This window comes from Aulonocara stuartgranti (assembly GCF_965226115.1).
Source record: "Aulonocara stuartgranti genome assembly, chromosome: 7".
In the NCBI taxonomy this organism is placed as follows: domain Eukaryota; kingdom Metazoa; phylum Chordata; class Actinopteri; order Cichliformes; family Cichlidae; genus Aulonocara; species Aulonocara stuartgranti.
The window spans coordinates 32,684,801-32,698,320 of NC_138945.1; the positions used below are offsets into that span (position 1 = coordinate 32,684,801).

Consider the following 13,520-nt stretch of genomic DNA (forward strand, 5'->3'; position numbering starts at 1 on the left):
CAGTTCTCTTAAATCATAACTTGCAGCTGGATGGGTGAGCGCCTGCTTATGACAAAGTGCATATTTATGCCAAAACTAATGCCCCTGAAACTGCAAGCTTAGAAATACTTTAAAATTATTTCAGCTTTTCATCCTGTGCTAAATTCTTGTTTTGTGTTGTGACAGATTTGCTAAGCTGTTGCTGCGATTGCCTGCACTGCGCTCCATCGGTCTTAAGTGTCTAGAGCACCTGTTCTTCTTCAAGCTCATCGGCGACACGCCCATTGACACCTTCCTTATGGAGATGCTAGAAGCCCCACATCAAATGACATAATAGAGGTGAGGGGTTGAACCCTCTTTACCTCCACCCAACCCTCCTCATCAGCCTTGGATCAAGAGGGGGGCCTTTTTCCTTTTTTTAAAAAAAATAAAAAAAATAAAAAATCTCCAGCAAGGGACAAATCACAAGACAGCCTTGGATGGAGAACCTCCCCCTTCCTCCCTCTTTTTCTCCTCCTCCGTCCCTTCTACCCCCTCGCCTCGCTTAGATGTTTTCAAACAATGAATCCGTCACGCCCATGGGTCTGTTTTATACCTTGTAAAAAATATAAATACGAATAAGAAATATTATATATGAAAACCACGCAGCAAGACGAGTGACAACGGTGGACTGAAATGAGGACGGACAGAGGACAAAAGAAACATATTGAGCCATTGTTTTCATCATCACTTTTCCTACACCTTGACAAGAAAAAGCTGAGATGATCAGGTTTTAACACATAAAGACAGAATTGCTCTTGCATATATATATATATATATATATATATATGCGCACACATATATTGAACAGTAATGATGTCATAACTGGACACTCAACGTTGTGATCGGGACAATCGTGGGCTCTTGAGAGCCTTGGGCTGTTTAGACTTGGACCTGAGCCCTCACTGTCTTTCAGGACTGAACTTAATTAAGAGGGGCGGGCTGGTTCGGGGAAATAAGTCTGCTTAAAGGAACTTGTCTGTTCCTGCCTGACTCAACTAAGCACGTCAGGTCTTGCACTAGCTGTGTTCTTTTTTCAATGTGTGAGCTTTCTGGAGAATTCAGAGGTGGGTTAACAAGGTTGCAAGAGCTCAAAACCCTCAGGTCTCTGCCCAATTCCAACAAATACAACCATGTCTTACTCTAAACACTGTGCAACACTGGGGAGAATGTTGTGGTAGTCCACTTATCAACCCTTCAGTTCGCGTATTGCTCGACAGAGAGTTGGGAAAGTTTGTTATGTACAATCTACACACAGGACCATTCAGGCTGTTTTAAAGTACCCAACTGTAAGCTTTACAGCCCACTGGATGCTCTGAAAGGCTACCAGCACACGGAGGAACAACATATATTTTGGAAAGTAACATTTCCAACATTTGGCCTTCATCACGACAAGCTTGGACGCCTGGAAAGTTTGTGCACACTCACACTGTGGGTAAACGTCCTAGTTTTGCCAGCCTCTTAGCTCCTTATCGTCCATTCTCCACCCTCTCCACTTCGCGTTTCATGTGAATTCCAGCACACCATTTACACCTCCACACTCTGCTCAACACAGCGGGTATTAGCTTTTCAAAACACCTCATATCTACCTGTACAGAAACAGTATTGACGTTATTTTCAGTTTTCACTTTTAACAACCGCAATGCACAATTTACCTCTGCCTCCATCCTTCGGACCTTCAGTTCTTGATACCCATTTAGGATTAGACCATATACAGTATGTGAGAGATGTACTTGTTGCTGTTGCAGCAGGAGCCATTATTTGTTTGTTTGTTTGTTACTTGGCACTTAACCTCATGACCGTGGAGTCGGGTTTCTAAACAGAGAGCTGATGTCGATGTAATTGACCTCTGAGGTGGACTCTGGCCCCGACCCAATCAGGAACGCCACAATTGTTTAACACCTCAGAGGGACACACACACACACACTCGCTCTCTCTGCACTTCTCTGGACAACCAAGTGTCGTATAAGTTGAACTGAAATGTTAAATATCCATGTTTCTACATATATACATGTTGTGTATAAATATGCTTTATGCCCATATTCTGCTTCCCCCCTCCTCTGCTTTTCTGTAAATGCTGCAGCTGCTGCAAAACTATGCATCAATTGCATTTCCAAAGATTGTCCACAGATCTGAGATCTTTTAAAGAAATGTGTTTGTCAAATGTGGGTCCACTGCAAGTTTTTTACTGGCAGGAGAAAATAATACCAAGGGTTTTGTTGTTGTTGTTTTTTAAAGATATTTAGGGGTTATTTAGCTCTGGTTTACTCACATTTGATTGAAATTAACTCAAACTTGTATTTAACCAGGCAAGTTATTAAGAGAAAACTGCTCTTTACAGCGGTGGCCTGGCAAAAAGGCAAAGCCTCTCAAGTAAATGTGGCCACTATAAGTAAGGGCTAAAACAAATTCTGACATGGTAACCCTCGATGACAAAAATCTGCCCAGAAACAGAAGGACATATAAACACCAGCGAAAGTACTCAAACCTAAACTTTGTGATAGGTCACACTACAGCAGGTGTCACCAGGATTTCAAACAAACTCACCAAGTGTAAAAAACCAAATTTAAAAAAAAAGCACCAGCTTTGCTACTGCAGATAATAATAATACTTATGACGGTTAAAAAGATTTAAATAGGATTTTCTTTCTATATCTGCATCTTTGCTACTCTTTCATAAGCACCTTTACACTATCTGAACCTGGGAAACAAAAGAGAAAAAAAAGAAACCCGAGCACTGTGTTTTCATTACATTTTGATAAAAGTCAGATTTTTAATGGGGTCTGAGGAAATGTGTGGAGTCTTGAGAGTGTGCCCTTTGAAAATAATTTGCTTGATAGTAATGGATAAATGAAAATCTGAATTGCACTGAAAATGTAAGTAAATTAAGCGTATGAAATAAAATCCACGCTTAAAATGATAAAACAATTTTTTTTTTAATCAGCTGGTGTTTCATGTATATTTCATCATATCCAGTCTCGCAGTTGGTTTATGAAAAATGAAACTCGTGGGAAGCAATCGGAGCTTAGTTTAGCTGTCAGCTACTGATGTTGAGTTTATTAGCACATTAATCAATTATAATCAAGTTTGAGGGTCATCAAGACTCCATAGATTTCTGACTCAGAAAAAAACAAACCAGTCTGTAAAATGTCCGTATGTCCGTTTTTCATCATTATTTGGTGCTAGTTTTATAATAAATAGCACGCGCTGGGAGAGAACTTGTAAATGTCATTCCACCTCTGTGAAACTGATCCCCCAGATGGCCAATGATCTCTTTTGTCTTACGATGAAAAAAATCAAAAAGTCAGTTCATACACGCTGGCTCTGAAATGTCAGATGCTATAGAGCTCAAGCACGACTGCAAGGTTTACTTTGGGTGAGGGAGAAGTTTGGGTAAGAGGAATGGGAGGGATGTAGTAGCAGTTTAAGAGCTGCGAGCTCCTTCTAGTGGAAGAGAAAGAGCGCTGCAACATAACTTGAATTTTTGTTGTCGTTGTTGTTGTTGTTTTTGTTGTTAACAAAAAGAAGGCACTTTCTAACCGCATTACTATCATCAATATTCCTTTGGCTCAGACAAAACCTCAGTATCTGTGCTTAGTAAAACTGAGTAAAGTAGCAATAACGTCAAAAAGACCAATTGGCTTTGTGTTTGATTCTTATTCTCTATTTTCATTGAGGTGGCCTGAATATTACAACCTATCCATGTGACAGTATTGACTGCCAGCTTGAGCTTACAGTATTTATATTATTGAGAAAAAAAAAAGATATATATATCTATATATACATACTTGTTTGTCTGTTAAATCAAAAACGTTCATACAATTTCAAAGGAAACTATTTTTAGAGGCTGATTTTCATCAAGAAAAGCAGATGATAAAACAATCCAATGCTCGTTTTCCAACCGGGTGACCCAAGTGTTAAAACGATTATTCTCCTGTTCTTTTGAGTCCGATGTCTCCTTCTACTGTGATTAGTGACAGCAGCTATCTTAAGCCATAAATCGATCTTGACAAGAAAGAAATGGACACCTGCAAAGAATGATTACCTACATTGAATGCTATATTTTGTTAATATGTATATGTGTATATATTTATAAATATATATATCGACAGCTCTATTCCTTAAGGATTTCCAACATTGAAAGAAGGAGACGAGTGATTCAGACCAAACGGTTTCACGGCAGGTGTTCTTCAAGCGTTTCATGGTGTTTGCCCCCCCCCCCCCCCGAGGATTTGTTTGCATTTTGACCTTAATAAAAAAAAATCCTGATCAACCAGCAGAATTGCAGCAGTTAAACTCAAACCAGCTTCTCAGCAGTTTATGGGACCTTAGTAAACTATGAAAGAGAGGGAAAAATGGTTAAGATTTGAAACCCTCTGAAATGTATGTGTTGCTTAACAATTGTATGTTCAAAAAGAAAAAAAAGTAACCAGGACAAGCTGAACATGTGACACAATCACTGCTTTCTTTGTGGCATAAACAGTAAAATGTTGTAGTTTAAAAAAAACAACACTTGGTAAAAGCTCTATTTTTGTACAAAAGTAATTTTATCCCTTGCTTATGTACTCTGTTCTTTCCCTTCTCACTGTGGGCTGTTATGTACATTGTGGAAAAGCTTATTTGACGGCAAGAGATAATTTTCAGATTGAAAATGTAAGACAGGAGTAATAGTAAGCTTTGGCACTTTGGTAACTGTGTCGCTTTTACTTTGCCATGTTTTAACCTGTCGCTGCAAGATGGGAGTATCTTCTTTCATTATATTTTGTCTATTTTTAAGAAAATGGAATTTTGTCATCTGTTCTTCGTGGGTTGTTCTCTGATGTTCTTCGTTCATGGACAGGAAAAAAAGGTTATTAAAAAATTTTAAGTGAGCGTTTCCAGTTGATTTGTGTTAGAAGGTGTACAGAAATGAAACTGTCAACGACTCGGGGTGAAACATACAAAAACTGTTTTTATTCAGATGTGAATTACAGCTGTCAGATGCGAACATATTTTACATAGAATCCAGGTTAACTACAGGAAAAGCAGCCTGCTGGCTTCATGTGCAGAACTATCAGCTAGTCAAGCAGAGAACAAAAACACAAAGACAGCTAAAGTAATCAAACTGCGACACGTGGCGTTGTTGTATGTACAAATACTGGAACACAACTGCATTTGGTCACTGTTGTGAACGGTCAAGTGTTAGTAAGTACTTCTTTTTTTTTTAAAGGTCATTCAGGGTCATTTTGATTTTTGTAGCAAATCTTGAAGAATTTTAAACATTCTCAATGTTTGCACTTGTGTCAAATTCTGGTTTGTTGCCCTAAAGAAAAAAAAAGAGTTTTTTAAAATATCTTGTTAGGGCATAAAGCACTCACTTAAGATCCGAAGTCCTTAAGTATTAAGTAGTTGTCCTCAGGTATACCGTCACCTCTTTTCTTTAAAGTCACTGATTGTAAATGGTACTACTGAGTTACACAAAGGCAGAAAATAAAATACCACGAAGGACCAAATAACCATTATATTCATTGTACAAGACTAGAATCGTGCTTGTGAAGACTGTTATGAGGCAGTGACATCGAGGTTAATGCAGTGTTTAAAAAAAATAAAATACTGAAGCACCAGAATATTGCTGCAAAGTAAAACGAGGGAGAGAAAAAAAAAAACAATCACAAATTTCCATAATGAGACATCGAAATCTGGCACATGCTTTGATGAGGGGATAACGTCCGCTGCAGAACTGTGTGTGGATGATGTGTCTGGTTTGGTTCTTCTGGCTGAATGTCATGACATTTCATGGAGTTTAATTTCATTCTTCCAATCCAGCAGGAGCTCTCTGTTAGAAAACAAAAGTCCTCCTGTCTTACAATAAAATGTAGGAAAATTATATATATATATATAAAAAAACAAAAGGAACACAAGTGGCCCAAAAGATCCAAAATGGCTTAGCAGTCGCTTTTCCATAGCTTGATGGTTTTGTCGTTTTCTAAAGCCGCAGATGCGATGATGTTCTCTGTGGGGTGGCAGGCAGTCGAAATGACAACATCTGAAAAAAGTACAGGAAGAAAATTTAAAGAATGACAAATTAAAAGAACAGATTGCACCAGAACACAATATTTAAAACACAGCTGCAAATTTCTGTCTTAAAAATGAGCTGCGCCTTCAAATATTTAATTAAATAAATGCAAAGTGATTCTAAAAGACAACTAACTCTGACTTTTAGTCCCCATACAAAAATGCTATTCTATCTGCGTTTTCAGTCACAGTGCATCTGCAGTACCTGTGTGGCCCTGGAGTTTCTGCACAATCTCCTTCGTCTGCAGGTTCCAGATATAAACCATGTTGTCTTCTGAGCCCGACACGATCCACTGCAAAAGAGCAGCGGCACTTGGGCTCAGAGTTATTTTTGCACACATAAGTGATTTCAAAAGGACCATTTTGTAATTTTAAAGTAACACTGAAACTCAAAGCACCAATAAAAACAAAATATAAACATTCATTTTCTCAAAGAAATGATCTTACCTTCCCGCCAGTGACAGAGAAATTTGCAAATATGCAGTACTTCTCATTTTTATGGCCCGTGTATGTCTTCAAGCACTGAAATGTTAGAAAAACAGAAGTTATTTGTATGTGTTATACAATCAAAAATGACAAAACTGTAAAATCTGCAGTTTTATTCATTACTAAACAAACATTTCACATCTTAAAGCAAAATAAAATGCCATCATTACTGAGGCTAGGACACTACTGGGAATGTGCATCTATGATTTAAAATTTCTGAACTCTTAATACATAAACACTGACAAATAAAAGCAGTTAGAATAAAAGAACGGAATGATAATCAAGCCTTTCAACAGCTTTCAAAGGCAATTACCTTTCCTTTGCTGTAGTCCCACAGCTTCAGCGTGCTAAAAGAAATACAAAAGGAAGTTTAAAATCGACAGTCAAATAAACAGACAGCAGCTCACTGTGATGTTGTGCTGCCTCCTGCTGGTGAAATCCAAGTAGTGCTTGTGAAAAACTGTACAGCTCCTTAAGAAGTCAATTCAGATTTAGTTATATAGCACCAAATCACAACATCACTCACCTCAAGGCGCTTTACAGTGAGAGACCCCAACAATCGAGCACCCCCCCCCCCCCCCGATTAGCAAGCGTCATGCGATAGTGTGAAGGAAAGCCACAAAACTGAGCAACGTCTATACTCACTTATCCAGTGTAGCAGCCAGGATGTATTTCCCATTGGGGGAAAACTTTACAAACGACACAGGAGGGTTGTCGTCATCTAAGAAACACAAAAAACAAGAACGCATTGATCACAAAGACACGTTTAAAAAAAACAAAACAAAACTGAAAAAACTCAAAGCTTCAACCTGATTGCCTCAATACAAAACTAATTAGATTTGCTGTCACTAATCAATCGTTTAATTAGCACATTCTGCAACAAATCAAATCAAACGAGAAAAATTGGAACACGTGTGTGACTGATCTTACCTATCAGTGTCTTTAAACACTGCCCTGATGCTGTGTCCCAGATTCGACTGTGAATGAAAGATAACACAATTAACTGAGAGACATTTCCGTGTAAAAATAAATAAATCTCACACCAGATGACTAGAAAGTCATCCACATCAGCTACAATGGGATGATAAGGGATTCTTTTTAGCTCGAGCGCAGAGCAAATATGCCAGACATAGAGCATTTCCAGTTCTTATCAAAGGCAAGCTTGTTCTTTTAAAAAGCACCCATGTTCCCCGAACTGTGGCCAGAGAGTCTCAGGAGGATCCAAGTACTCACCAAAGGCCATCGTAGCTACTGGACACGATCAGAGAGCCGTCTCTGTTGAAGTGAACCTGCAAGCCGAGGCAGACCATCATGCCTTTAATACAGTGTTAATATTAAAGCCAGAGCATTTGTCTAATTAATTATAAAAAATTCACTTACAGCAGAGACTGGATCAGAATGAGCTGGCAGCGTTTTCAGACATTTCCCAGTCTTCACGTCCCATATCCTTACACTCTCATCGAACTAGAAACGGAAGAGAAAAAAATAATCATTTTTTGGAAAACCACTCAGAAACTGCTTCTAATGCTCAAAGTGAGAGCTTTCGCAAAGGTCTAACATCTGCTTTCCATTTAGGTAGGACTTGTTTCTTGCCAAGAGCTTGGTACTCACCGATCCTGACACAATAAGATTGGACTGGGGGTTGAAGTTGCAGCAGAAGACGTAGTTGCTGTGACCTTTCAGAGTTTTTAAGCACTTCCCCTGGATTAGAGAGAAAATTGGTCGAAATGTCACATTTCTCACCCACACTGAAAAACCCAGGACCATCTTCAACTAAACCACACTACAAGTGCAGCTTTAAATGTAATACAATTTTAACATCAGCAGAAACCACTGATATGAACCTAAGAGTCTACATGGATTTCATTTTCATACTTCATAAAAGTATAATGATAAGAGACACAGCAGCGATGTAGACCGAGCCTTACCAAATCACTATCTCCCCTTTTTTACAGCAGTACACCGCATTTCCAACACACTGAGATTCTATTACAAGTAGTACTCCCAAACAAAGCCTTCTTGTTTACATATTTTTCTGACTCTATTATCAGAAAATAGGCCCATATAAAATAACCCATTAATACATTTTAATCAGCAACTTCCAAGCCATTTCTAATCTGTCGCTCTGCTAAGATCCGAATTTGATAAACGCAACATCATCCGACAAAATCAGCACATGACTTCAGCTAAATTTACAAAGAAATTCAGAAGCAAATCTAACTAAGTAAGCATGTCATAATGTCTCTGAACTTCTCTGAAAAGAGCATGTGATATCTTCTCCCAGTAACAGAATGAGAATGTGCAGGTAGAGTAAATAAAGGGGAGATTGCCCACAAGTTAACCAATCACAGATTGCATTGTTCTCTCAGACAGGAATAGTAAGTCCAGCCAAATGATCATGAGATGATCTTTTTCAGTATAAGGGCCTGAATAACAAGCCTCCCCATAGATTTAGTTGAAGTCATGCATTCAAGCAGTCAACAAATATTCTCAACATTGATTGTGAAAATGAAATCAGTATTTTTAGCAGTACCAGCAATACTGCATAATATCTGTGTCATAGTCAGAACAGGCTGTCAGCCTGGGGTGCAGCTCTCACAGATTCAGGCTTAAGACCAAGCTGGCGATGTGGGGAGAGAGCAGTGGATGACTCAGCCTACTGCACAGGACTGGACAAAGATCAGCTGAGTATTTTAAAGTACGTGTTTATAATATTCATCTTACAGTATTATACAAAAGTCTTGAGCCAGCCCTTGTTTCTTTATACTGTGCTAAGAAAATGGGAAATGGGGAGCAGTAAACTGTGCAATCATAAATAGAAATACAATACATAAAGTAAAAACAATTCTGATGAGCATGAAAGCCAATTCAGCACATCCTGCACTCTCTTAGGAAAACGTTCTTGTAATTTCTTTAAGTAGTCTTCAAGACTATTTCTGCAGGCTTCCTGGAGGACATCCTATGCTCCTCTTTGGATGTTGGCTGCCCTTTGTTCTGTTCTGTCAAAATGATCCTGCACTGCTTCAATAATGTCCGAGCTCTGGGGAGGGCATTTTATGATGAGGCTTCAGCAAACAGTAGATCAACTGAAGGGCCAGGTGCATTTCTCAGAGTCTGTTTCAGGACTGTTTCAGATATTTTCATATTTATCTGTCATAGATAGTTTTAAGGCCTGCCAATTCTTTTGCCCTTTACTTGTCCTGTTTCCTTTTTTGTAAAGGACACGCTGTACACCATGCTGAGATATGCCAAGTCTTCAGCTAATAGTTCTAGGGGAAATCACCTGGTTGGTACAAAAATATTATTTCATCCCATCAAACTTATATTTGGCATTTCTCAACAAAAGAAATGGGCACATATTAGCAGCTTTCGTGGCAGGCTCTTAGTAAAAAATAAATAAATAGAGATAAAATTTAAAATTGGTTCTTTTCCAAAGTTGTCTGTTAAATATAAGAAAAAAAAGTTCATCCTTTGAGTTACGTGGCTTTACAAAAGCAAAAAACATTCTTCCTAAAATGGTCAGGAACTAGGCCTGGACTGAAAATGAGTGAAAAAGCATCCTATGAAGGTCATTCAAAGAAAATTTTGAATGACCTTCAGAAAGCCTAAAAACACAAGACCTTTTTAAAAATTACATGAACATCTCACTCCAAATATGGGATGGCTCAAGAGTTTTGCATAGGACTGTATATTTTTCCTTACTAATGTTTTTTAGATGTTCCAACTCTTTTGTGCTGTGCATGTTTCATTTATGTAAAAAAGTGACAATCAATTACCTACATGAGCTAACCTAATAGTTGTAGTTAGTGCCTCTACACTTCAGTTGCCACGCTGATACCTGCCAATCACTCATCCAAGATCATACTCATAATTGTGCCACAGCTAATCATGGTTTTTCTTATTTATCTTTATGATTCTTCTAGAAAGAAGATCCCATGCCAGATAACATCACTAGACTCCCTACTGCTGGATAGCTAAAATAAAAATAACCAAAACTGTTGGTCAAATATTCTATGATGGTAATATACCTGTGCAGCTTGCTAAAATGTATGCGCAGCAAACAGAGTTTAGTATTACATCACACATTTCAGCAGAATCATTTAAATAATCTCCCATCTTACCGAGCTGACGTCCCAAATCTTCAGGGTTTTGTCGTCTGATGCAGATACCAGGAGGTTGGAGTCAGAGGACCAGGCCACATCAGATATACCCTGCAGATTCATGGGAACTGATCAGGACTTGAAGCTCTGAAAACAGCTAGCATGGGGCCAATGTAAGAACTAATGGAACCGTGGCTTGGCTCTTAGTAACGACTCCAAACATCTGATCCCAATTGACTAAACATCAAGGATGCTACAGTTGCTCTACATTAGTCCAGCCAATAAAAAACAAAACCATTAACACAGCAGGAGTATAGCTAAGAATTAGTCAAACTCACAAGTTTGTGTCCAGATATGGTTTTCTCAAACTTGCCGTCATACGCGCCCCAGATTTTGATCAGTTTATCAGCAGCTGTAAAGACAGAATGAATACGCACTCAGCATAGGTTAAAAAAACAACACATCATCAATCTTAAAACTCAACAAGAAGCTGCAATAATTTATTGATAATTATTAAGTCGTGAAAAAAAAAAAAAAAAAAAAAAAAAAGGTAGTTCCAGCAGTGATTTTTACTCACATGAGCTGGCGAGCCATTCTCCACTTGGACTGAATTTGACAGAGGACACAGCTTTGGTGTGGCCTGCTAATGTGAACTTCAGGCTGTAGTTTGGCTTTGCAGGTGCCGACTGTGAGTGAAAAGGAAATACAACATTTAACAACTCTTGGCTGAGATGTGACAAATATACTGACATTCATCTAAGTCTATATTAAACAAAATACATTCTCTTATAAATCCTAACTATGGCTATTTCCTGGCCCTAAAGGCTACAGCTGGAACAGAATAGCGATAGTCCCAAAAATTCAAACCTTGCTTTGGCTGGCAGATGCTGACGGTGCTACTGGAGGTTTTGTGTCAGTCTCTGGTTTCTTGTCTTCAGTTGCCATGGTGAAGAAATTAGCATCTACTGTGTACTATGCTAAAGCAGAGGAAAAAATTAATACCATAAAAGATTCTTTATGCTTCTGGTGCTGATCAGTATACCAGTTATAAATACCAATGAACAGATATAACAACGAGCCTCAGTAACTTTTCAAGAGGTTTGCATGAACAATATCACTGACAGCCTGGATAGTATGATTACATTTTTCAAACCGTCTCTTTCACGCTCAGACACTTGGTGACTGACAAACAACTGGTTTAAAATAAGTTTAGACAAATTAAACTTGCCTTTCAAAACAAAAACTCAAAAATACTAAAGCCGCTTTTTGAAGTGATAACAACATGATTGTATTTATAAACTTCACTACTGCATCATTAACTTGATTAACTACTACTGTGTAAATGCCTGTGAATGTTTATGCCTAAAATAAAATAAGACATACTATCCAGTTCCTTTGCTATTAAAATGACCATTCAACATATGTTTCTAGCTGTTTTTTCATTGAACTTTTTCAAACCAACTGTTTTATGCACCCAATAAATCTTACATGTTTGAAAAAACTATTCTTAGTTTCTGATAGGTTTTCAAGCAGCAGATACACTGGCACACTCGGAATTTCTTCAGAAATTTTCTAGTTTGTGTTTATTTATTTACATGATGACTATGCAATTTTTTTCTAGTCTCTAAAATCCTGAAATTAAAGTTAGTCAATGTAGACTATATATATATATATATGTATATATTTTTTTTTAATGGTCATAACTCCCTGCACTGACTGCAACATTCACTGACAGTCAAGTTAAAACGAATTTTAGACTGAATACAGTCGATATTTAGTCTGATAGTGGTATTAAAATGCAATGAAAGGGCAAACCTCTTTCTCCATCTCACATGACAACAATGGTATATATTGCATAATGATAAAAATGTACAAAGTATATACGAAACCACCTTGTCGTTTAGCTCACGATGTTTCCTTTTAGTTTTATGCTCCTCATGTGAGCTGCAGTTTTTGCTAAACGCCGCATTTACCCCAGTTGGTACAGGCTACAGCTATTTTCTCTTGTTCGTGTTGCTGCTTTCTCATTTAGCTCCAAGTTTAGCCATTTAAGCTAGCTTTAGCTAGCTAGCATTGCATTGCTTCGCTGTGGCTACTTAAAACCACCAAACAGAAACGCAAATGCATTCAGCTAAGACTAGATGGCATCTGTTTGCAATATATTAACATGAATTCGCGTTTAAATAGAACAAACGTGCGAGAAAGGAGAATATCAAACAAAGGGCGATACGGACTCCCTTGGTTGGAAAATTCAACTCTTGACTAAGATCGTATTTGAACGACAGCTAGCCACGCTGTTATATCACTATTCAGATGTTTAACCCTCAACGATAACGCCACTTTAAAACTGGTGGTTTTATATAGACGCTAAAGGTTATTTGATGATGCAGCCGCCGCTACTCGAAATGCACTGGTGCTGTTGACAAACTGGCTGAGGTACCATGGAGGGGCCCTCCATTCACACAATGAGGATTCAGTCATAAAGACGGTACTCACAGATTAATGGAGCTTCACGGTCAGATTGTTACTCCTCGTAAACACTGTAAAGGATAAAAAAAAACACCATGTATGTGTATTCAGACGATCATGGAGAACGTATACAGCAAGTGACTTGCTCTTGGATGATTGCCTGTAGGGAAAGAGAAGCGGGGAATGTGGTGTGCTGTGGCTTTGCGCATGCGTGTTACGCTCTTCTTCTTCTTTGGTTTTCACGGCGGGACGCAAACCAACGTGTTTACGCGCATACTGCCACAATCCATTAAACAGAGAGTTTTGCATGTCATTCATTATTATATCTTCCATTTTTATAAAACATTTTAAAAACAACTGTTGATAAAGACGTTTAGAGAAGGTCAGGATGAGT

General features: G+C 38.2%; 2 protein-coding genes across 14 annotated transcripts in view; one reads left to right on the forward strand and one right to left on the reverse strand.

The window, feature by feature from the left end:
• The window catches only part of rxraa (retinoid X receptor, alpha a), a 223,862-nt gene extending 218,969 nt beyond the window's left edge, over positions 1-4,893 (forward strand). For all 12 annotated transcript variants that reach the window (XM_082538863.1, XM_082538869.1, XM_082538868.1 and 9 more), the window contains one exon: positions 166-4,893. In XM_082538863.1, the coding sequence (XP_082394989.1) occupies positions 166-313 (148 nt within the window). In that variant the 3' untranslated portion in view covers positions 314-4,893. The remainder of the gene's footprint in view (positions 1-165) is intronic.
• Positions 4,894-4,948: 55 nt separating this feature from the next.
• wdr5 (WD repeat domain 5) lies at positions 4,949-13,345 on the reverse strand. 2 transcript variants are annotated; one of them, XM_082539745.1, is made up of 14 exons: positions 13,154-13,345; positions 11,525-11,634; positions 11,235-11,343; positions 10,996-11,069; positions 10,679-10,768; positions 8,169-8,258; positions 7,938-8,021; positions 7,791-7,846; positions 7,488-7,534; positions 7,203-7,278; positions 6,871-6,904; positions 6,519-6,593; positions 6,277-6,364; positions 4,949-6,042 (listed from the first exon to the last, which is right to left on the reverse strand). In XM_082539745.1, the coding sequence occupies exons 2-14, from the start codon at positions 11,600-11,602 to the stop codon at positions 5,942-5,944; spliced, it is 1,002 nt and encodes a 333-aa protein (XP_082395871.1). In that variant the 5' UTR covers positions 11,603-11,634; positions 13,154-13,345; the 3' UTR covers positions 4,949-5,941. The 2 variants fall into 2 exon arrangements, with proteins under 2 accessions (XP_082395871.1, XP_082395872.1); XM_082539746.1 differs by lacking the exon at positions 13,154-13,345 and adding an exon at positions 12,550-13,090.
• Positions 13,346-13,520: the final 175 nt, after the last annotated feature.